Source organism: Myotis nattereri, assembly GCF_964212035.1.
Source record: "Myotis nattereri genome assembly, chromosome: 3".
Taxonomy (NCBI): domain Eukaryota; kingdom Metazoa; phylum Chordata; class Mammalia; order Chiroptera; family Vespertilionidae; genus Myotis; species Myotis nattereri.
In genome coordinates, this window is record NC_138077.1 from 215785313 (window position 1) to 215809424 (window position 24112).

At 63.2% G+C, this 24112-nt stretch overlaps 1 protein-coding gene across 1 annotated transcript in view; it reads left to right on the top strand.

Moving 5' to 3' along the window:
- CFAP74 (cilia and flagella associated protein 74) overlaps window positions 1–24112 on the top strand; it is a 45753-nt gene that overhangs the window by 3671 nt on the left and 17970 nt on the right. The window contains exons 2-15 of the mRNA XM_081086134.1: window positions 12882–12963; window positions 14356–14437; window positions 14542–14679; window positions 15788–15868; window positions 17003–17176; window positions 17675–17785; window positions 18046–18148; window positions 18739–18896; window positions 19809–20025; window positions 21044–21202; window positions 21981–22154; window positions 22496–22614; window positions 23525–23591; window positions 23726–23815. Of these exons, the coding sequence (XP_080942260.1) occupies window positions 12900–12963; window positions 14356–14437; window positions 14542–14679; window positions 15788–15868; window positions 17003–17176; window positions 17675–17785; window positions 18046–18148; window positions 18739–18896; window positions 19809–20025; window positions 21044–21202; window positions 21981–22154; window positions 22496–22614; window positions 23525–23591; window positions 23726–23815 (1737 nt within the window). The 5' untranslated portion in view covers window positions 12882–12899. The remainder of the gene's footprint in view (window positions 1–12881; window positions 12964–14355; window positions 14438–14541; window positions 14680–15787; window positions 15869–17002; window positions 17177–17674; window positions 17786–18045; window positions 18149–18738; window positions 18897–19808; window positions 20026–21043; window positions 21203–21980; window positions 22155–22495; window positions 22615–23524; window positions 23592–23725; window positions 23816–24112) is intronic.

The following is a 24112-nucleotide window of genomic DNA, read 5'->3' on the forward strand; positions in this document are numbered from 1 at the left end:
TCCTCCCGCCCTGGCTGACCTGGGTCCGTCCGGTCCGGAAGCCCTGGGCTCCAGGCGCCCACAGGCCGCACATCGGAGTGTGTGACTGCCACTACCCAGCCTTGTTCCCACGTGTCCATCTGCCTGGGTTTGCTGGGGGAGTCGAGGAATTAATTCATGAAAAACAAACAAAAAGCAGTGCCCAGAGCACGGCCAGGCTCAGAGCAAGTGCTGCGAGTGTCCCCGAGGATTATGTTGTCATCCGCCCCCGCCCCGAAACAGGGACCCGTCTGCCTGCTTCTTCATGGTGTCGCCTGTGTCCAAGCCTCTGGCGTATACTAGGCCAGTGATCGGCAAACTCATTAGTCAACAGAGCCAAATATCAACAGGACAACGATTGAAATTTCTTTTGAGAGCCAAATTTTTTAAACTTAAACTATCTAGGTAGGTAATTGTTATTAACTAAATTAGGGTACCTCTAAGCTGGCCTTTGCTAAAAACGTCCTCAATCTGACTGAGGTATGTTCGCTGAGGTCGACCCCTTCCAACTCTCCCTTCTACGCTCGTCTTGTATACTTGTTTCAGATAGCCGAGTGTGGGTGGGAGAGTTAGAAGGGGTCGACCTCAGCGAACGTACCTCAAAACAATGTACCTCCCCCGCCCTGCGTCCCACGGCCCGTCTTCGCCGCGTCTCCCGTCGCCCGACTGACCGACACCCCCCACTTCTTCTAACGCCACTTCTTCAAAATAGACTCGCCCAGGCCGAAAACCGACTTCTGCGCACGGGCCACGAAGTTTCAATCGCACTGTACGTGCGCGCCCGCACGTGGTACTTTGTGGAAGAGCCACACTCAAGGGGCCAAAGAGCCGCATGTGGCTCACAAGCCGCGGTTTGCCGACCACTGCACCAGGCGATTAATAACTGCAGGAACACACGGGCTCAGAGTCTCCAAAGCCAACGCGGGGGGGTGATTGGCGGCCCCTGGCTGCCCAGGCCACACAGGGGCTCCCGCTGCCTTTCAGGCCTGAGCTCTGGGCTCGTGCGGGACGGGCGGTCTCTGCCCTGGCCCCGGCATCTCTCGGAGGCCGTCAGCACTGGACCTTCCCAGTATTTATTTTTTTAATTTATTTTTTAATACGTTTTTATTTGTTTCGGGGAGGAGGGGAGAGGGAGAGAGAGATGGAAACATCAATGATAAGAGAGATGGAAACATCAATGATGAGAGAGAATCATTGACTGGACGCCTCCTGCACGCCCCCTACTAGGGATCGAGCCCACAACCCAGGCATGTGCCCTTGACTGGAATCGAACCCAGGATCTCTCAGTCCACAGGCCAACTCTCTAGCCACTGAGCCAAACCAGCCAGGGCAGAATTTTATTTATTTATTTATTAAATATATTTTATTGATTTTTTACAGAGAGGAAGAGAGAGGGATAGAGAGCTAGAAACATCGATGAGAGAGAAACATCGATCAGCTGCCTCCTGCACACTCCCCACTGGGGATGTGCCCACAACCAAGGTACATGCCCTTGACCGGAATCGAACCTGGGACCCTTGAGTCCGCAGGCCGACGCTCTATCCACTGAGCCAAACCGGCCAGGGCGTTATTTTTTTATTTTTTTAAGAGGAGAGAGAGAGAGAGAGAGAGAGAGAGAGAGAGAGAGAGAGAGAGAGGCTGCTTCACTTACTTATGCATTCTTTGGTTGATTATTGTTTGTGCCCTGACCAGGGATCAAACCCGCCACCCTGTGTATCGGGGTGATGCTCTGATCAACTGAACGACTCGCCAGGGCCGGGACCTTCTCAGCATCGAAAGGAGTGGAGCTGTGGACCCCGCTGCAGGGCCAGGGTGGGCACCCGGCATCGAATCGACTCCTCCCCCTCCTGCCCTGGGGGCAAACGCCCTGCAAAACCCAAGGCCACCTGCAGCCCGGCCGGCAGGGCTCGGAGGCTGAGCGTCGACCTAGGAGCCAGGAGGCCGCGGTCTGATTCCCGGTCAGGGCACAGGCCCGGGGTGGCGGGCTCCATCCCCAGGAGGGGCGTGCAGGAGGCAGCGGTCCATGGTTCTCTCTCACCATCGATGTCTCTCTCTCTCCCTCTCCCTTCCTCTCTGAAATCAATCAGAACATATTTTTAAAATAAGAAGCCACCACCCGAACCGGTTTGGCTCAGTGGATAGAGCGTCGGCCTGCGGACTGAGGGTCCCAGGTTCGATTCCGGTCAAGGGCATGTACCTTGGTTGCGGGCTCATCCCCAGTAGGGAGTGTGCAGGAGGCAGCTGATCCATGTTTCTATCCCTCTCCCTTCCTCTCTGTAAAAAATCAATAAAATATATTTTTTTAAAAAAATAAAATAAAATAAGAAGCCACCTGTAGACCCACAGCCTCCCAGCAGCAGCCTCCTCCCCGGGACACCAGGGGTGCCCACAAACCCGAAATCTAAAGGCCCCCCTTCCCCGGGCGGGCACGCTTCACGGGCACCGCATGCTTCCTGTCGGCTTCCGCTGGGGTCTGGAGAACGGGGTTCTCAGGGTTCCTTCTCCAAGGTGTTTGGGGCGCTGCTGAGCCTGCTTCATCCCACGGCATCAGCTCTGCCCAGACTCGCTGCAGGACGCAGGACGGGGAGAACCCCCCCCCCCGCCCCCGCCCCCGTCCCGGCCCGAGAGAAACATTGATGAGAGAGAAACGTCAGCATCGATAGCTGCCCCCTGCACCCCCTCCCTTACTGGGGATCGAGCTGGAGACCCCCCGGGCATGTGCCCTGACAGGGAATCGAACTGGCGACCTCCCCGTGCAGGGCGGATGCCCAACCACTGAGCCGCACAGTCCAGGCCGGCTTCGTTGGTTCATTTGCAAAGGGAGGTCGTGAGAGGGGTGGCTGGTGTCCTGGCCCCGCCAGTCCGGGGGGCTGACCGCGACTCCAGAGAACGGGCTTCCTGACTCGGGCAACAGGCCGTTTTCTCCGGAAACACGTCGATCTGGCAGGCGCCCCACCACCGCCCTCCTCCGGGCACCCTCGGGCAGTCCCTGTGCTTCCCCTCCCCGGGGATTGGGGGAAAGGGGGACCCCACCTCCAAGTGCGACTTCGGTGAACCTTTCAGCATAGTGAGCGGCTTCTGTCGGTGGGAGGCCCCTGCCTCCGGCCAGGTCTGTGCTGGTCCCCAGACGCCTGGGCGACGCCCCCCCCCCCGGTCTTGGCAGTCGGGACAGCCCAGGGCAGGGGGCCTGGTCCCCGGCCACGGGACAGAGGTGACAAAGCAGCTCTGGGGGCCTCGCCAGCGCACCAAGTGCCCTAAGGCGCCAGCTCTCCCCGCGCTGCCCCGAGTTCTGGCCCTGGGTCAGGCACCCGCACGACCCCCAGACGTGGCCATTTTTTTTTTTTTAATTCTCACCCGAGGATATTTTCCCATTGATTTCAGAGAGAGAGGAAGAGAGAGGGAAACACTGTGAGAGAAACACATCGATGGGTTGCCTCCTGCAGGCGCCCCGACCAGGGCCTGGGCCGGGGAGGAGCCTGCAACCGAGGTACGTGCCCTTGACTGGAATCGAACCCGGGGCCCTTTGGTCCGCAGGCCGATGCTCTACCCACTGAGCGACCCCGGCCAGGGCTGCCAGGGCCAGTTCGCGCCCCTCGTGCCCGCGGCCCCTGAGGCAGACAGCCTCCTTCTCTCGGGTCAGACGAGGCGCGTATCCGACCAGGTGACGCTGTAACTTGTCCCGAATGACCAGCCGGAGGTGGCTTCCGCCAGCAGGACACACACAGAGCCCTGGGCATCTGGGCTCGGGGAGCGGCCGCCATCCCAGCCTGTATTCAGGGCAGGCAGGTGCCACGCTCCCCCATATGGCGCTGAGCAGGACCGGCTTCCTGAACCCCTGTGGTGACAACAACACGGCTGTGGACAGCAGTGCCCAGGGGGCAGCGGGAAAGCCACACACACACACACACACACGCATGCACACGCACGCACACGCATGCACACACACTCACACTCGGTCTGCAGGTCGGCCTGGTCCTGCGGCCCTCAGCGGCAGCCCCTTCTGCATCGTTTCCTTGGCTCAGCATTTTGCCGGGAGCTTGCAGCGCAAGGAAGGGCTGGTGCCAAGGCCAGGCGGGCGGAGGGCTGGCCCGAGTCCATCGGGGCAGCAGGATGCGCCCCGGGCGGCAGAGGTGACTCACGGGGAGCGGGAGGGGAAGCAGCGCGGCTAAATTTAAGCAGCTGCTCTGTGTGCGAGGTGCTGCATTCCTTTCCAGGGGACATGGACCAAATAGGACGAAGGCAGCGACACAGGCAGCGTTTCCTGGAGCTGCAGTGTAATTATTAATCCTGTGACTTTCAGATGGATCCATTCAGTGGAGAGGCGGAGGGAGCTTGGCAGGAAGGACGGGATATGGAATATTTCAGCAGCCGGAGATCAGCTGCTCCGTAAACAGGGGGGCCGGTCACCAGGAAACAGGCTTAGCGTTGTTGCCGTTTTTAGTAATCAACCCCCCCGCCCCCCCGCCTGTCCCCCAGAACCCATGCACTTGGCCACTTGGAGCATTTTTTCTCCACGAATTAACTAGATGCCCAAGTGCAAGTGCTCACGGTCCATGTGGAGAAGTCAGAATCCTACCCTCCTATTTCATGTGTTCTCCAGTGGCAATCTGAATTTTTCCCTGTGATAGAAAATGTTGCACACAAATTACAATTCCTGACAAAGGGGCTGTCAATCAAGTGAGAAAAAACTTCGCCTTTAGATGCCAAGACGAATGACAACCTGGAACTCCTTCAGAAGGCTGCTGCCCCCGGGAGTCACTGCCCCCAGGAGTCGCTGCGCCCAGGGGCGGGCTGCCCTCTGGGGAGAGCACGGCCCCTCCGCCTCCCGCTGGTCCTGGCTGCCTGTCCTCCGTGCAGGGTGCTGGGGAGATCAAAGCAGAGAAACCTTCGTCTCTGAATGCTCGGTCAGTGAATGCTTTCCTGAAACTTCTTCAAGAAAGGCCCCTAGCCCGGCCGGCGGGGCTCAGTGGCTGAGCGTCGACCTATGAACCAGGAGGTCTCTGTTTGATTCCTGGTCAGGGCACAGGCCCGGATTGTGGGCTCCACCTCCACTGAGGAGTGTGCAGGAGGCAGCTGATCAATGATTCTCATTATTGGTGTTTCTATCTCTCTCCCTCTCCCTTCCTCTCTGAAATCAATAAAAATATATTTAAAAGGAGGAGGAGGAAGAGGAGGAGGAGGAGGAGGAGGAGGAGGAGGAGGAGGAGGAGGAGGAGGAGAAGAGCCCCTACACAGATCAATATCCACTTAGCAAATATGTGTGTAATTATTCGCCCGCCATGGGCCAAGTATTGCCCTAGAGCAGTGATGGCGACACGTGTGTCAGAGGTGACACGCGAACTCATTTCTTTGGTTGATTTTTCTTTGTTTAATGGCATTTAAATATATAAAATAAATATCAAAAATAAAAGTCTTTGTTTTACTATGGTTGCAAATATCAAAAAATTTCTATATGTGACACGGCACCAGAGTGAAGTTAGGGTTTTTCAAAATGCTGACACGCCGAGCTCAAAAGGTTCGCCATCCCTGGCCTAGATGTTGGGTGTGAGTAAGATAGTCAAGGCCCCGCCCGCCTGGGCCTCGGGGTCTAGGAGAAAACAGCCATCAGTGAGGAAACAAAGAAAAGACCATGTTTGAGTGCAGTACCTGTGTGAAGGGGGTGAAGGGATGTAAGCAAGAGAGAAGCCGGAGTAACTGCTGGGGGCACTCAGGGAGCCTGTGAGCTGGCGGGACTTCCCTGTCTGTCCTGGAGAGAACGCCCGCCCCGCACAGAGCCAGGTGAGCCTGGCCAGGGTGCCTCAGCAGAGCACCCGCCCCTGCACCGAAGGGTCTCGCCCACTGAGGTGAGATGGGAAACGACGTTGAACGAGAGACCGGAGCCTGACCCCGGCCGGCGCCTTCACCTCCGCCGAGAACCAGTCCTCTCCAGAGCTCAGCACGGCCACCTCGCCAGCCCTCATCCTGGTCCCAGCTTTTCCTCCTCTCCCCGGGAGGTGGGGCTCCTCATGAGCTACCCGGAGCTCCGGCTTTCACGCTTAGGGTGTCAGCGCGACTCAGCCAGGCCCCGCGCTGTTCCCGGACGTCCCGCCCTCGCCCTCCTTCCCCGTCGTGTGCCCCACACTCTCCCAGTTTATTAGTTACTAGAGGCCCGGTGCACAAAAATTTGTGCACTCGGGGGGAGGGGGGAGGGGAGGGTCCCTCAGCCTGGCCTGTGCCCTCTCACAGTCTGGGACCCCTCAGGGGATGACCACCTGCTGGCTTAGGCCCGCTCCCCGGGGGATTGGGCCTAAGATGGCAATCAGACATCCCTCTGGCAGCCCGGCAGCCCTCGGGGGATGTCCACTTGCCAGCGGGGAGCAGGTCTAAACTGCAGTCGGACATCTTTAGTGCTGCTGAGGAGGCAGGAGAGGCTCCCACCACCGCTGCTGCACTTGCAGCCATCAGCCTGGCTTGTGGCTGAGCAGAGCTCCTCCCATGTGAGAGCACCCTGACCACCAGAGGGCAGCTCCTGCATTGAGTGTCTTCCTCCTGGTGGTCAGTGTATGTCATAGTGACCAGTCATTCCCGGTCTTTCTGCTGTTAGGGTCAGTTTGCATATTACCCTTTTACTATATAGGATAGAGGCCTGGTGCATGGGTGGGGGCCGGCTGGTTTGCCCTGAAGGGTGTCCCGGATCAGGGTGGGGGTCCCGCTTGGGTGCATGGCCAGCCTGGATGAGGGGATGATGGCTGTTTGCAGCTGGTCACACCCCCTTCAGGGTGGGGGTCCCCCCTGGGGTGCCTGGCCAGTCTGGGTGAGGGGCTGAGGACCATTTTCAGGCTGGCGGGTGACTGAAACTCCCAACCTCTCCTTTTCTTCTTTTTTTCTTTTTTATTCTGGGATTTATTTACCTTCTATGGCTGTCACTGGAGCTGAGAGCTGGCTTTAGCTCTGAGGCTCGGCTCCAGCTCTGAAACCTTGGTTTGTTTGGCTTCTATAATTGAAACACTGTTGCAACTCCAGCTCTGAGATCTGGGCTGGCTGAAAGCAGGTTTCTGGGGTTTTGTTTACAGTCTATATTTGTAACAATGTTTCAAACTGCAAGCTCAGAGCCCAGCAGCGGCAGGCGGGGAACCTTGGCTTCCTCCTTCACTGGAGCAAGCAAGCCTTCTATTCGCTTCAGCTGCCTGGCTGCCGGCCGCCATCTTGGTTGGCAGTTAATTTGCATATCGCCCTGATTAGCCCATGGGAAGCGTGTCGGAGGTATGGTTAATTACCATGTTTCTCTATTATTAGATAGGATGGTGAAGGTTTCACTGATGGGCCGCCTCCTTGTTGGCGGCATCCACATACAGCAGGCCCTCAAAGACCATCGCTCTGCGTCGTTTCATTATGACACGGATGACATGCTTTAGGGTGTGTTCCTGTTTACATGAACCGGTGGTGAACTGGCTCCGTCCCACGGAGTGTCACTCAGCCACAGACCATCCAGGACGCGAGCTGAGAGCAGACGGTGCCTCCCGCCCAGGTGGGCCCCAGCCACCAGTCCCAGCTCACCCCCTGCCTCATCAGACCATTCTGGGCTGGTTTTGGTCTTTTGCTGTCCTTCCCTTCTGGTCTGAACTATATCTTTGTTGATTTTAGAGAGAGAGGGAGGGAGAGAGATAGAGAGAAACATGGATCCAAGAGCTCAGCAGCCTCCTGCACCCACCCCCGCCCCCGCCGCCACTAGGGATGGAGCCTGAAACCCGGGCATGTGCCCCGAACGGGAATCGAACCCATATGACGTTTCAGTGCACGCGACGACGCCCAGCCAACGGAGCCAGCCCACCAGGGCCTCCTTTCCTGCCGCAGTAAACCGGCATTCACCATTCACGGGGAGAGGCCGGAGAAGCAAGCTGATCAGAGAGAAGCCCCATAATTCGGGTGGGGGAGGGGGAGAGAAGTACGATTTCTCTCACAAAAACGCTCGTGGGTCGCTATGGCGACGCAGGTCTGTTCCTCAAGCCCCACATTCTGAGACGGGAAGACTGGGCACCGGAGGACGGAGGCGACACGGTTTCCTGGCAATTTCCAGTTCTCACCGGGGAGGCGCTCTTTGCCAGGCTGACTGGCTCTGATGGGCGACCATCCCCGGAAAACACAGGCCGCACCGTGGCACCCGGAGCCTCGGGTCCAGGACGGCCAGTGGCCAGTGGGGTGCCGAGAGGTGCCAGCTCTGCAAGGGAAGGGGCATGCTCCTGATGGCCAACTAGGCTCAAATTTTTTAAAATATATATTTTATTGATTTTTTACAGAGAAGAGGAAGAGAAATAGAGAGTTAGAAACATAGATGGGAGAGAAACATCAATCAGCTGCCTCCTGCACACTCCCCACTGGGGATGTGCCCGCAACCAAGGTACATGCCCCTGACCGGAATCGAACCTGGGACCCTTGAGTCCGAAGGCCGACGCTCTATCCACTGAGCCAAACCAGTTAGGGCACAAATTTTTTTTTTAATATGTATATTGTTAAAAAGTTTTTCTTTTTCTTTTTTTTTTAATATACTTTTATTGATTTCAGAGAGGGAGGGAGAAGGAGAGAGAGAGAAACATCAATGATGAGAGAGAAGAGAGAATCATTGCTCAGCTGCCTCCTGCACGCCCCACCCTGGGGATGGAGCCCCCGGAATCGAACCCAGGCCCCTTCAGTCCACAGGCCTGTGCTCTATCCACTGAGCCAAACCCCCTAGGGCAAAAACATGTCTTTAAAGCAGAGCCTAGCAGCCACTCCTACACAGGGGCCTCTCAAGCAGTTATTGCACTTCCTGGAGAAACCTGCCCTAAACTACCCACCTGTCTGCAGTCTTCTTGCCAGCTGAGTGAGGCCCTTATAAAGGAGTTCCCAGAATCCTATTCAACCAATAGGACTGAGGCTTTCCCCCTCCAATCAGAGCTGTGCAGCCATAACACTCCCTTCAGCATTGTCACCTACCAATCAGAGCAGTTCCATTCTGACCAAGCAGGACAGTGTCTTTTGGACCAATCAAACTTGGAGGATTTAGAGTCCTCATTTGCCTGAGGATGGACCAATCAGGGATCAGAGGTGGGGACTTCTGTCTAGATAAGTCAGCTCCCTGCCAGCTCTGGGCGTGCACTTTTCCTTTAAAAAATATATATATATGTTTTTACTAGAGGCCCGGTGCTGGAATTCATGCACTGGTGGGGTCCCTAGGCCTGGCCATCTGACCCAGTCCTGATGGGGGCTGATGGGGCCGGGAGGTTGGCCGGCTGTGGGGAGGGGGGGTTGCCAGCAGCAGGAGGTGGGGAGCACACAGACTACCAGGGAGCAGCGCCTGTGCTGAGCATCTGCCCCCTGGTGGTCAGTGCGTGTCATAGCGGCTGGTCAACAGGTGGTCCGGTTGTTTCAGTCATTCGGTCGTAACAGTCTCTTAGGCTTTTATACGTATAGATTGATTTCAGAGAGGGAGGGGGATAGAAACATCAATGATGAGAATCATTGATCGGCTGCCTCCTGCACCCCCCACCCTGGGGATCAAGCCTGAAACCAGGCATGTGCCCTGACCGGGAATTGAACTCTGGGCCCTTCAGTCCTCAGGCCGAGGCTCTATCCACTGAGCAACACCGGCCAGGGCCACACTTTCCCTTTCCACTGGGGCGTGTCCTGTCGGCAGGGGCTGAAACGCTGAGGCTGTCCCACTGTGGCAAAGAGGGGTACACAGGGCAGAGGGGGGTGTGCTGGGCAGCTCGGGGCAGAGAGGGGTGCACTGGGCAGCTCAGGGCAGAGAGGGGTACATAGGGCAGAGGGGGGTACGCTGGGCAGCTAGGGCAGAGGGGGGTGCACTGGGCAGCTCAGGGCAGAGAGGGGTGCGCTGGGCAGCTCAGGGCAGAGAGGGGTACATAGGGCAGAGGGGGGTGCGCTGGGCAGCTCAGGGCAGAGAGGGGTGCACTGGGCAGAGGGGGGTGCACTGGGCAGCTCAGGGCAGAGAGGGGTGCACTGGGCAGAGGGGGGTGCGCTGGGCAGCTCAGGGCAGAGAGGAGTGCACAGGGCAGAGGGGGGTGCACTGGGCAGCTCAGGGCAGAGGGGGGTGCACTGGGTTGGAGCAGGTGCAGCCCCCCCGAAATCTGGAGAGGGACCTCGTTTAGCAGCCGCACTGTCTGCTGGCAGTGCTGCTCGCAGGAGGGCGGCCACACCGTGAGCCACGTCGCAGCCCAGCGGGAGTTCACACACTGAGCCGCCTGCAGGGGTCGCTTCCTCCTCGCCACCCCCCGCGGGGGCTCCTCTTAGGGTTGAAGTGACACGACCCCAATCAGTCCCTGGAAAGAGAAGCGGGACCCTGACTTCACGTGACCGCTCCAATTTCTTAAGTTGCAACGCGTGCGAACTTCAGCTGCTTGGGCGGAACCAGAGAGGCGGTCAGGCCTGGGGCCCAGGCCACTGGGCGGCACTGGGCTCCGCATCGGCCTGGTGGCCGGGCCAACCCAGACCCTCCACCTCCCGGGCGCGGCCTCCCCCGGGGCGCAGGGGCGCAGAGGCGCAGGGGCGCAGGGGCGCAGCCCACAGCCCCGCCACCACCCAACCCGCCGTCCCGGGCACCCGCGCGGGACCAAACCATCGCCCAGCGCGGGGCGGGGGGCGCTGCCGTTGGACGGAGCCATCGCCGAGCGAGCGGGCGGCGCGAGCACCCCTCCCCGTGGAGCCGTCCGTTGCCGGGAGCTGCCGCTCCAAACCGCGCTGCGGGCTGCGGGGAGAGCCGCGCGGGCGCCGGGGCTGCGCTGCCGCGGAGGGGGGACCGGAGGAGGGGCCGCCGTCGGGGTGTCTCCGCCCAGACCCCGCGCCACCCGGACCCCAGGCAGGTGGGCCGAGAGGTGGGTCCGTTGGCCCGGAGCCCGGGGCCGGGCGCTGGGGCTTTGGCCGCCTCCCAGGCGGTTTGCGGGAGCGGGGCCGTGGGTCCTGCTCGGCTTGGCGCGGGGTTGCGTGCTGTCCCCGCGCAGTCGGCGGGGCGAGTATGGAGCAGAGCGCAGCCCGGCTGTACCGGGGCCGCGGCGTCCGGGCAGGTGAAGGGGCCGGGGGCGCGCGCTGTCACCCACTTGGCTTTAAACGCAAACCCGCCCTGGCGCGCTGTCTGCTCACATCCAAGCACCTGGCGCGATGCGCGTGGACGCGGCGCACGTGCTTTTCCTAATTCATGAACAACCCCAGGTTCCCGTGGAAGTTGCAAGTGGACCCCACGCGGAAGGCCTTCCCTGAAGCATCTGAGAATCAGGTGCCCGCGGGGCGTGTCGCCCCCGACACTTGGGAGCCTGTCGCCCGCACACAGGGCGCCCTCCCGTCCTGGACCCAGAACCGCCGCGTCTTCCTGGGGAACCGGGCGTCGTCGGGTGAGTGACCCCTGACGCGGTCGCTGCCCTTTGTCTAAAGCGTTTTGTTCGTTTCTAAGCAACGCCCCGGCTTCCTGGTGACAGTTTCCACGCAGCTGCAACCTTTCCTGGCTTTCAAATCGGGGTTCAAGGAGTTCGATTTTTTGTTATTGGTTTTTAATCCAGTTTGGTAAGATGCTTTTCTTTAGCTTGGCCTTTCACTCTATTTGTATTTTATTTTATTTGTTATTTTGCTAGCAGGATTCATTTCTTGGAAAATACACTTTTTTAAAAATGCATTTTTATTGATTTCAGAGAGGAAGGGAGAGGGTGAGAGACAGAGAAACATCCATGATGAGAATCACTGATGGGCTGCCTCCTGCACACCCCCTACTGGGGATCGAGCCCGAAACCCAGGCATGTGCCCTTGACCAGAATCAAACCCTGACCTCCTGGTTCATAGGTCAATCAATGCGCAACCACTGAGCCCCAACGGCCGGCCAAGTGCGTCATCAGTGCCCTTGACCTCAGGAGGCCTAACCAGCCTGTGCCCTGGGGTCGGACCAGGCACCTGACTGCGGCCGTGTCGGCTTCCCAGCTGGCGGGTCGCTGTCTCCCGGGTGGTGTCTGCCCCTGTCACATGGGGTCTGGGCTCTCTGTCTCGTTGAGGTGAAGGACCCTGGACGTGTTGTGGACGCGAGCCCCGCGTCAGACACCTGTGCTGCGCTGTCCTTCCCAGTCCACGCTCACCTCTTCATCTTCTTAACGTCTTTTTTTAAAAAAATATATTTTATTGATTTTTTACAGAGAGGAAGGGAGAGGGATAGAGAGTTAGAAACATCGATGAGAGAGAAACATCGATCAGCTGCCTCCTGCACATCTCCCCACTGGGGATGTGCCCGCAACCCAGGTACATGCCCTTGACCAGAACCGAACCTGGTGTTATGGGTTCACTCAGTGAGATAGACCACCGGCTCAGAATTCAAATTTAAGAGCCTTTATGAAGCTGGCCAGCGACTACAGTCACAGCACCCTGCCGGAGCAGAGGCCGAACTGCAGCCCAGACCACAGGAGTTACACTTTACTATTAAATTCTGTGCAGGCCCAGAGAAAAATGTGTCTTTCAAATTCTGGGCCCCCAATATGGAGAAAACTCTCTTTATTTATACTTTCTCCAGTCTTTTGTCTCCCAAATTTGGAATGAGACTTCCGGGCCTTCTGAGAAAGAAGACCTGCGTGCTGGGAAGGGGCCATGAGACCATATCTCAAGGCCTGGCCGGATGTCAGCACCTTCCTATCTGTGTGTTCTAGGACAGTGTGCCCCGCCTGGCCGAAGCGCCAGATATGCAGCCCAGCACACTGGGACCTTGCAGTCCGCAGGCCGACGCTCTATCCACTGAGCCACACCGGTCAGGGCAACGTCTTTTTACAAGAGAAGTTGTTAGTTCCTACAAAACCCAACTCGAGGTTATTTTTAAAAGCCTACGATCGTGTGCATCTGTGTTTTGTAACCATGTTTTGCAGCCGACTCCTGCCCCCGAGATGGAGAGCGCTGCCTGCCTATCCCCCGAGGTGGAGCTCCTGGACGTCCCGCTCCTGGAGGACGGTGAGAAAGCGCGTCGCCGCGGCAGCTCAGCGGCCGGAGATGGGACGCGCTTCACGGTCCCGTGGATTCTTGTGGTTTTTCTCAGAGGGAGTCATCTCTCTTTTTTGGTTAATCCTCACCTGAGGATATTTTTCCATTGATTTCTAGAGAGAATGGGAGGGAGGGAGGGGAGGGAGAGAGAGAGAAGAAAGAAACATCGTGAGAGAGAGACACATGGATTGATTGCCTCTCACATGTGCTCCCCTAACCGGCCGGGGTCGAGCCTGGCCCTTCGGGGTGCAGGCCGGCGCTCTAACCGCGGAGCCCACCGGCCAGGCGAGATGTGAGTCTCCTAAACACGGTTGTTTTTTGCAAAGAGGGAGCTGATATTACTCTGTCTTTAGTCGAAACAAAGATAAGCTGTGTCTGCGAGTTTGGAAAGTGGCGGACATTCGCGTCTCAGTTTCCGACGTCTTCACTGAGAAACCTAAGGCCATTCCCATCCAGTCCTTGGGGTGCGGCCCAGTTGTTTCGGTGGTTGTTGTTGGCTCTCTGATGGTCTGAAGTTTGGGGGGCACTGCTGGGCCCTGGGAAGGACGTGGGTTCCTGGCCCACCGCCCGCCGGCTCTGCCCCCCTCGCCTCCGAGACCGAGCTGCCCCCCCTCACCGCTGAGCCCCCTCCCTGGTAGCTCCCTCCCCGTCGTTTTGTGGAGATTCTCGAAGGAGCGGAGTCGGTCTCCACGCTTTGCCCGCAGCCTGCAGCGATTCTCTAACCTGCTGAACAGCTGTCGGAGACCCCCCCACCCCCCAAGGGCTTCTGCTGATGTCGGTTATAACGCCCGGTTGCTGCTGCATTAAACACCGAGGCTGAAGATACTGCACTTATTTATTCACTTGGAATAGCACCATGGGCCCACGAGAAGCGTGCTTGAGCGGAGGCAGCTGGGTTCCCACGCCTGCTGCCGTGTCCCGTGTCGTGCGGCCTCTGCAAACTGCACCGCACACTCGGGGAGTCGGGGGGGTGGGGGGCTGGAGCCCCAGCCCTCCCCTCGGTCGCAGGCAACCAATGGATGTGTCTCTTCCCGTGGATGTTTCTCTCGGCCTCGCCCCCTCCCGTCCACTCTCTAAAAATCACTGGAAAAGTATGTCGGGTGCGGACGGACAGCGGCAACAGAAGGCGTGGGAGAGACAAATGCATTTGGTATTCTTGTGAAAATGGTCTGGCTCTGCAGACCCCACCCCAGCGAGGTTCAGGGAGCCCCTGGGTTCCTGGGACCACGCTTGGAGAACCATTGTTCTGGGGCGCCATCACCACCTTTGCCCACGTTGAGCTTGTCCGGGTTTGTTCTAGAACCTCCCACTTGAATGTCTCCACGTGCTTTTCTTTGTCTTGACTCTCACCGCGGTTTCTAGAGAGAGATGAGCTGGAGGACCCCGAGTTCAAGGTGGAGACCCCTCCTCCGGGGGCTGAGGGCGGTGCCTGCTTGGGGAGCCGGTAGGTGCGGGGGGCACCCCAGGCCCTCGGACCCGGGGGCTGGCTGGGCTGCGTCCCGCGGGGCGTGCTGGCTGCTCAGCGGCAGTGGTGCCCTCTGCGTTCAGCCCAAGGGGAGCGGCGAAGGCCGAGGCTGGTGAGAAGGGGTCCGTCCTGGACTGGGTCCAGGGGTTGATCCTGCGCAGGGACGTGGGCCGCCTGGCCCAGCTGCACAAAGAGAAGGACCTCCTCCTCCAGAGAACGAGGTGAGCCTGGTCCGGGGGGGCGTTGGGGGGCGGGCAGACACGGGGGGGGAGGGGCGGGGGGCAGAGGTCCTGGAGGCCGGGGCTGGGCTTCCGCCGCCTCGATGCACAGGCCTCCGGGCTGCGGCTGCCCCTCCTGCCCCGGGTCCTCTGGCTGGGCCTCCCTGCTGCCCGGCCACCACCCAGCTTAGCAGCAGTGCCGGTGCCACCCACTGCGTGTCCCCCAGCGTCTCTGAGAAACATCGCACTCACATACAAGCTGGAAACACTCGCACGGCCGTCACCGCTGTGCAGCCCACTGGCCGCTCATCCCGCGTGTCGGGTGTCGTGTCTGTGATGCTTCCCGCCGAGGTACCTGGAAGCAAGGTGCGGGCGGCGCGTGCTGGCCCCCGGCCGTCGGTGTCTCCCAGCTCACAGGCCGCCTTCCCTGGGAGCCTCACCGCGGACACTTCCCACTGACGTTGAGGGAGAGTGGATCGGGGGGGAGAGACAGAGAGAAACACCCATGCGAGAGAGACACATCGACCGGTTGCCTCCTGCACGCGCCCCAGCCAGGGCCCCGGGCCGGGGAGGAGCCTGCAACCGAGGGCATGTGCCCTGGCCCGGAGTGGAATCCGGGACGGCCCAGTCCGCAGGCCGGCGCTCTCTCCACTGGGCCACCCCAGCTGTGGCCACACAATGTTCTTTTGTGCGACCTCAGTACCTACTTCCCCCAGAAAACCAAGACCCCTGACACCTCGGGCGGCTCCGTGTCTCGGGCCGTGAGAGCTGGTGCCCAGGGTTTGGTTCTGGAGTTTTAACGGAGGCGACGGGCGCTAGAGCAGCCCCATGGGCGTGGCTGTCCGGTCTGAGGCCTGAGCCCTCTGGGCCCCGGGGCCCTTCCCGTTCAAGGTCATCCCCGTGGGCGCAGGTCACACGGGCTCCCGGAGGGGTTCCCAGGAAACAGAAGGAGCAGCCCCTGGGCGTGCTTGGCCCCGAGACCCTGGGAACCGGCATGCCCGCCCGGCCGGCCCCCGCCCTCTGGAGGCCGGGCAGCAGCGGAGGAGCCGGGGAGAGGCAGGCCGTGCCGCACTCCCGCCGTGACCGGTCCGGTCCTGCCTTCCCACTGCAGAGGGGAGCTGCGCGCCTCCCAGCGGATGGACCTCCTCACCCGGCAGCTGCAGAGGATGAAAGCCAAGGAGGCCAACCACGGGTAGGTCCCTGGCCGTGCAGGTGGGTGGGCGGGGCCACGGGCAGACACGCCTCCGCGCAGTGAAGTGGCCTGGCCAGTGTGGCTCAGTGGACAGTGTGTCGGCCCTCAGACTGAGGGTTCCCGGCTCGATTCCCAGCAAGGGCTTGACCCCTGGCCCTGGTCAGGGCGTGTGCAGGAGGCAACCGGTCGATGTTTCTCTCTGTCTCTCCCCCTCCCTCCCACTCCCTTTAAAATCAATGGAAAAATACCCTCGGGCGAGGATTAACAACAAACCGGGTGAGAATAGACGACCCCGAATGGACTCCAAGCATCTGGGGGTCACAAGGGCAGGAAGCCAGGGGCCAAGAGGCCCAGACGGGCAGTCACTTGGAAGCAGGTGGACAGGGCAGGGTCCCCCGGGAGGCGACTCCAGGCTGGGACCCCAGTGACAAAAGCGAGCCGCTGGCAGAGACGGGGAAGGACATTGTGGGCAGAGAGGGGCGTCCTGGGGACCTGCAGGGAGGGGCAGGGTGCCCTCGGGGCTGGGCCTGCCCAGGTGAGTAGGCCACACGGGGGTCTCGGCCGCCCACCCCCTGCCCCACCCCCGCCCACTCACCTCCGCAGTGCAGCGGGATCAGATCTGAGATCAGCGCTGGGCTCTGGGTCGGCGTCCAGGCGCCGCAGCCGCAGGAGGGCAGGGAAGAGAGAGAGAGTCCACAGCTGGGCTCAGCTGCTGTCCTTCCTCCTGCCCCCAGCCCGTGGGCCTGCTGCTCCGAGGGGCTGGCAGCGGGGAGCGGCCCCACCTGGAGAAGTGCCGTGGGGGCCCACGGGGAGCAGGGAGGGCGGGGGGGGTCTCCGTGGGGATGGCAGGCCAGGCGAAGGCACCGCTGAGCCTCAGAGGGGCCTGGGGTGCGTGGCCTCCAGGCGCTCGGGGACCCGGCCCTGACATGTTCCTGACGTGTTTCCGTCCTTCGCTGTGCAGTGCAGCGTGGGCCGCCTCCGGCCGCGTCCCAGGGCCTCCTCTCAGAGCTGGAGGCCGAGAGGGACCCCCAGGCGAGAAGCCAGGCCTCGCTGAGGGAGAGCGCGTGGCGGGCGCTCCTGCCCGGAGGGGGCCGCCGGCACAGTGCCCTCCCACACACCGCCCTCCTCCGCCAGGAACGCCGCGTGGCCCGCCACCTCCCTGGAGGGGCAGCCGGAGGGCCCGCAGCAGGCGGCCACGGAGGAGCAGGAGGCCTCGGGAAGGCGCCTACGGGAGCAGGCGGCCCAGCAGCTCTCCAAGGAGAAGGAGGCCTGGGGCAAGACGGAGCGGAACCGGCTGCTGAGGGTCAGGTGGGCCGGACGCGGGCCCTGCCCCTGCCCCTGCCCGAGTCCCTCTCCTCGACCTCACGTCGATGTCCCTCCCAGACCCCCTTCCCCTCGGGCTCCCCGTCCTCCTGAGACTCAGCCCTGGGCTCTGAGCGGAGAGCACCCCCAGGTGTGTCACAGCCAGGGACCCAGCACCCCGCCCGAAGGATGCACGTCCTCCTCCAGCCCCTGCACACGCACGTGTGTGTGTGTGTGTGTGTGTGTGTGTGTGTGTGTGTCTGTGCGTGACCACCCTCATCGCTCAGCGGCTCTGTCTCCATCCAGGGGCCCCCACTCTCTAAAAATCAACCCTGGGCCACCCCCTTCTGCCGCCCACGTGGGGCCCAGGCCCAGGTCCGCACCCACGGGGTCCTGGTTCCTGGGCTCCCTCGGCCGGATCCAGGCTCCCGGGGGCTCCCCTGGCGCTCACCGCCCGCGTCCTGCCGGGGCCGTGGCACGAGCTGGAGCCGGCCTGTCTCGCAGGAGGTCCACGCACCTGCAGAAGGAGCACGGGCTGCGGCACCTGAAGCTGGTGGAGGACGCCAGGCGGAACCACCGGGTGGCGGTGAAGTTCCTGAAGGCCTCGCTGGGCAGGTAGCGCCCTCCCAGCGGGCGGGCGGGCGGGGAGGCTGGCACGCGGGCAGCCCGGCCTCCATCTGTCCTTGAACCTCACCATCACCCTCAAACGAGAATAAAAGTGTGCGCTTCGCTTCGAGCTGCGTGCCCGCGTGTCCAGAGCAGGGCCACGGGCACGGCCTCGTCCCGGGAACGTCGGCTTCGGTCCACGTGGCCCCGGTTCCCTTCCGTCCCACACGCCTGCCTGCGGGCGGCCGTTCACGGTGCCCGCTCCCCAGGGTGCAGGAGCAGGAGCGGCAGCGGGAGCGGGAGGCCCGCGAGCACGTGCAGAGGCGCATGGACGCCGTGCTGGCCCTGAAGAACAGCATCACAGCCAACCGGGTAGGCCCCTCCCACCGCCTCCCACCCCCTCCAGCCTCACCCTCAGGCCCCGTGGGGCGAGCTGTCCGCACCCTGCCCACCCTCCCGAACCCCCTCCTGGCCCCCCGGCCCCCCGGAAGTGCCCCCACGTCCTCGTCTCAAGACTCAGTGCTCCCGGGGGACACACCCCGTGTCGCCCGGCCTCCTCGCCAGGCACAGGTTGGCCAAAGGACAGCAGTGCGGCCCGCCCTCCACCGGCCTGGCCCTGTGGGGAGGGCTGTGACCAGGCTCCAGGGCTCGGGCCTCCCTGGAGGAGGTGACCCCCCGGGGCTCAGCATGTGCCGTTAGGCCAGGGAAGTCGGGAGGAGGGGGAGAGCCTCTGTAAAGGCTCAGAGGCAGGAGAGAGCCCTGGGGGGGGGGGGGCAGGGGGGCAGGAAGAGCAAGGGCGCAGAGGTGAGCGGGGGGCACACAGCCGCGCAGACGGGCTCCGCCACCGAGGACGCAGGAGGGGCTCCGTGTGCAGGCGTGCACATGTGTGTGCCGGCGTGCACATGTGTGTGCCGGCGTGCAGGCCCTGCTAGGGCTGTGACCTCTGTGTGTTCTGTCCCAAGGAAACGCTCCGGAAGTTTCAAGCGTGGGGCCAGGCCAGGGCCGAGCTGGCTGCACAGAAGGCTCGGGCGGAGAAGCAGGCGATCCTGGCCCAGGGCGGGAACGCTTTCAAGCTCCTCTTCCATCAGCACCGGCGCCAGGAGCTGGAAGCCCAGAAACGGTGAGGCCCCCAGAGGTGCCGGCCTGACGGGGGGCGGGGAGGGGGTGCTTCTGCCTCCGCCTGAGCCCCCCCAGGACAGGCCTGTGGGATGCAGCCTGAGGCTCCAGTCCCCCCTCCACCCGGTCCTGCCAAGCCCTCCCTGCCCGGGCCCATGGGCTCAGGGCCCAACCGCGTGCTCGGACGCTGCCCTCGGCCTCCTGCCTGGTTTCCAGGCGCTGCTCCCGCCACCAGCCTCCCCCACCCACTCTCTGTCCCTTCCTGGGGCTGAGGCCGCCGGGCTCGTCTTCAGCTCTGGGGCACCCCTTTCCGGCCCCCCCAGACCATAGCTCAGCGCGGCTGTCACTCACCCCGAGACAGCCCTTGGGCCCTGCGAGGTCCCCGCCACCGCTCCGGGCCACACCGGCCCTGAGAGGAGGCCCCACAGGTGACCCACCCGGGGGTCCTGCAGGAGTGCTCGCTCAGGCCCAGGTTCCTGCCTGTCCTGTCCTCCCACCCACCCACCCACCCCCCTTCCCAGCTGCTAGCATCCACCCAGGTGTGGCCTCCTGGTCCGCTCCCTGGGACAGCGGCTCTTGTCCAGGCATCTTGGTGCCTGAGCATCACCCCACCCCCAGGCCCTTCGTCTGGGGCAGAAGGGGGGGCAGGAGGAGCAGCTGGAGGGAGCGGGCGCGTGAGGAGCCTCAGGCCCTGATGCTGCCTCCTGTGTGTGCGCCTCAGTGGGGCACCCCTGGTGCCAGCAGGAAGCTCACCAGGGGCGAGGCCCCTGTTTGCTGTGGGGACTGGACTGGGTGGAGGTTCGAGTCCTGGGCTCCCCGGAGCAGGGGGGCCAGGCCTGGGCGGCTGGGCAGGGCCTGTGCTCGCCGAGGGGGGAGGCCCAGCCGCACACCTGCTCTGAGCCGCCGCCTTCCCCAGCGCCTTCGAGGAGGAGCAGACGCTCAGGAAGCATGAGATCGTGGGTCGGCTTCTGAAGGAGGAGGCCGAGGAGAGCAGGAGGCGGCGGCCGCCATCACCGCCGGCCACAGCCATGGCCACGGCCACGGCCACGGCCCGGCCCTCCCTGAGGAACAAGACCTGGGACTACCTGGCCGACGTCAGCGAGGGGAGGACACCCAGGGCTCCCGGCCCAGTGGTGAGCCCCGCGGGGAGCAGAGGACCCAGCGAGCACGGCGCTGGGTGGCGTCCTGGGGACGCGGCGTCACCTCCCCGTCCGTGGATCCCTCCCCTCCCGGTTCTCCCGCTTCTTCCCGAGGGCGGGGTCCCTCTGAGGGGCTCAGGGGAGCGGCAGGGCTCAGCTCCGCTGCAGGTCGCGGCCATGTGTCCATCTGGGAGCCGGCCTGTCCCGGGCGACGGCTCAGGGGCGAGGGGCAGGACCCAGGACCTGCGCCTCGTCAGCCACGGGAGCCACGGCTCGGGCCACTTCCCTCCCCAGTTTACAGGCCAAGACGGAAGGTCAGCCAGGGGCCAGGGCCGACTTGTGCCCCAGCCCCCCACATGCAGAGACGGCAGCTTTCCTCTCCGCCCGTCCCTCTTTCCCTCCCTCCCTCCCTCCGTCCTCCCTCCACACTGGGGGCCGTCTGCCTGCCTCTCCGAGGGTGTGGGGCAGGGGCAGGAGCCGCTCCTGAGCCTGGCCTGGCACTTTCGATTCTGCCCTGTGCCCGCTGTGACCCCAGCACCTGAAGGTCACGGTCACTGGCTTCAACACCCCGCTGCGGGCAGCACCCTCCGGCTTCCCCTCTCCGTGCATTTCAGCTCTTTTCCTGTTTCCCAGGCCCGTCTGGGCTCCCCGGCACCTGCCCTGCTCCTCTCCCGGGGCCACCCTCTGCGTCCTGACCTCTGCCTGACGTCCTGTCTGGCTCGGAGCCCCGGCTCTGTCCCGTCACCACCGGGCGTTTCGGGGTGTTTTCCGGGAAAACCAGAAATGCCAGCAGCTCGGGGTCAGGCAGGACACGGCACAGCCGTCCGCAAGGGGGAGGCCTCGCGGGCGTCGGAGGAAACGCTCAGCGTGGAGATGCGCGTTGTCTTTGAAATGGAAAAGCCTGCAATGGGGGCTCCGGTCGGCGGAACGCGGAAGAGCGGGGCCCTGACCCCGTGCCCTTCTGGCTGCTGGTCCCTGTTCCCGCAGCAGCCGCTGTGCTCCTCCCCGACAGGAGAGCGCCAGCCTTCCCCTCCCCGACCGCTCCAGGCTGATGCCAGCCGTCTCCAGCGAGTCCATCCAGGGCGCCTCCGGCAGCCTCAGCTGGGAAGACCAGACGCTGGTGGAGCCGGAAATCTGCGGGCTCTGGAACCAGGGCCACAAGGCGCACGAGGTACCTGCCCTCGCACGTGACGTGCGAGTCGCAGGCCCGGCCCTCCCCCTCCCCCGTGGCGGCTCGGTGGGGATGCGGTCGGCCTCCGGTGTTGGGACGGGTCCTAGGTTCGTCTGCTTGGTCTTCGGGAAAGAACTTCCAGAAAAGGCACAGGTTCAGAACGTCCTTTGAAAGCCTTTTTCAAGGGACGTGCTCCCTGCCGAGCCCCGGCCTCCTGGCCCTGAAGGAGCAGGCACCACTCGAGCGGCCAGGCGGTCAGCCCGTGCGCAGGGAGCTCCCAGGACAGCGGCCACCGCCACGGCTCTGTCCCTGCACCGGCAGCTGCGGCCAGGCCACACACGCGCGGTGCCGTTGCCGTAAAGGCAAAGCCACGCTGGTTCCGGGGAAGCTGGGCTGAGGGGGCCCGAGACACAAGGGCGGGACCTGAGCCAGGCCCAGGAGGGCGGTGGGCACCTGCGGACAGGCCCTCCGGCCGGGGCAGCAAGGGCAGCAGGACACCCAGCTCCTCGGCCGGGACTCACAGAACTTTCAGGAAGGCAGCCCTGGGGCCGGCCCGTCCCCGAGGCGGGAGGCCCCTTCTCCCTGCCTCTGTGCCGGGTTTGCCGCCATCTCCCGAAAATCTGCTGGGGTCCTGGCCGGTCTTGTCTTCCCTTCCTCTGAAGCGAGGCGCCCGCCTGGCTCACGTCGGGGTTCCCTGGTGACCCCTACATGGGACGCGCCTCCCTCTGCCCTGGGCCAGGCCTTGCCTCCGGCCCAGGCTCTGTCCCTGCGACCCCAGGTGCCCAAGGAGGAGGTGGACCGCAAGCCCGTCGGGGGGACGAAGATGGAGAAGGACATCCTGGCCCGCACCGTGGAGCAGCTGCGGAGCAGGGTGGTCCACAAGCAGGTGGCGTCCGGGCGCGAGTTCAAAGGCTGCCCCTTCAACAGCAAGCCCAAGCTCATCCACTTCAAGGCGAGCCGGGGCCCTGGTGCAGGGGTGACCGGCTCAGGCCGCCTTCGAGGGGTGTGGCTTCTGCGTGTCCTATTGCAGAGGGAGAGAGGACGGGCCTCCGTCTCTGCAGGGGAGGGGCTGGGGGCGCCGGGATGCACCCAGCCCTGGGCCCTCCGCTGTCCAGCGGCCACCCCAGCTCCCCCTGGGGTCCCCCGGAAGCTGCTTCCTGCTCTGACTCAGGCGAGCCCGGCAACCCTCACCCTGCTCCGCGGGCCACAGAGGGGCAGCCGTGGGGGGTGGGACCTCACCACACCTGTCGGCTCCGGTCGCCCAGGTGTGAGGGTAACGCTCCGTGTCCCCAGGACTTCGACATCGGCAAAGTGTACAAGAAGAGGATGACGCTGATCAACGCCACCTACACCATCAACTACTGCAAGCTGGAGGGCGTGGACGAGCACCTGCGGGACTTCATCCACATCGCGTGAGGGGGGCGTGCTGCTCACTCAGGTCCCCAGCCCCCCCGCCCCCCCGCCCCCCCCCCCCGCCTCCCCGCCTCCCCGCACGGCCAGAGCAGCCGTTTTCTCAGACCTGTCAACAGCTCCCGGGGCCAGAGCTCCGGACAACTGCTCACCCAGGGCCTCTGCTGCCCCGGCCCCAGGCCCCGTCCCGGCCCCACGCTGCGGCTCGCTCCCCTCCGTGGCCGTGTCGCACTGGCTGCCACGACTCTCACGGAGGCTCTCCCTGCACTTGCCGTGCTTCTCGTGTCTAAAAGCTCTAAGTTCCCCTTCAAACGGCCCCGTTCCCTCCTGTGCCCGTAACCCCTGGGCGGTGATCCCTTGGCCCAGGCCACGGTCTGCCTGGTCCTGCTGTCCGGCCTCCGCTCGGCCCCACCCCTGGGGCCTGCCCTCCCAGGCGGGGCTGGGACCCGCCACACGGCCAGGGGCAGGTTCCTGATGAAGCCAGCCCTTCGGTCAGACCCGACCTGGGACAGCAGGCCGCAGCCGCTGACTCCACGTCCTCTGGGCAGCTGCAGCCCTGTTTCTGGAACTTTCCCTGACATGGGGCTCCCTCCCTGGCATCGCCCTCACCCTGGGCCCTCGGTGCCCAGGGCAGCAGTGGCTGTGGCCGCCACTACCTCATGGCCGTCCCCTCCGCCCGGCCCCTGGGGGCTTTTCTTGCGGCTCCTTCCTCCTCCACCTGCCCGCCCGCCCACCCGCTCACACTCGGGACAGTCAGGTGGCCCCGGGCGCCCTGCGGGCGAGTCCTGGGAGGCGCGGGCGCAGCACTGGGCCAGGCGGGAGGTCCAGGGCCTGGCCACCCGGCACAGTCACCGTCGGTGCTGTGGGCGGTCGCGGGCGGGAGATTAACCGCGGACGTGTCTGTGCCTGCAGCTTCGACCCCCCTGGCCCCATGTCGGCCGGCATGTCCTGCGAAGTGCTGGTCACCTTCAAGCCCATGGTGAGCGTCGGCGGACGAGGGGGGGCGCCAGGCTGCCCGGCGCACCTGTGCCGCCCTCGGGGCCCAGCTCGCGGCAGGCGGCCGGCCGGGCTGCGGGGCGTCACGGGGAATCACCCCTCGGGTTTATTTTCCAGGTCGAGAAGGACCTGGAGGGAAGGATCTGGTTTCTGGCGCAGACGGGCCGGTTTTCCGTCCCCCTGAAGTGCTCCATCAAGCAGTGCTCCGTGCGTCCCAGGCCGAGCGGAGGGGGTCCTAGAGGGGGGAGCGTGGGGGGGGTGTTCTATCGGGGTCTCCGTCGCGCCCCCCCTGCCCTGAGACACACCCCATGCTGGGCGGAGCCCAGACCCAGGGCCCAGGGTCAGGGAGCCCCCAGGCTGTCGCTCTGCGCTCTGGGCCCTCATTTAGTCGCCGTCTCCGCCGCGTCCCGTGTGCGCCTGGGCTTTCTCACAACTGCAAGTTTGCGCCTTGGACCGTTCACCCATTCTGTCGCCCCCTCCTCCCCGCAGCGGCCACCGGCCTCG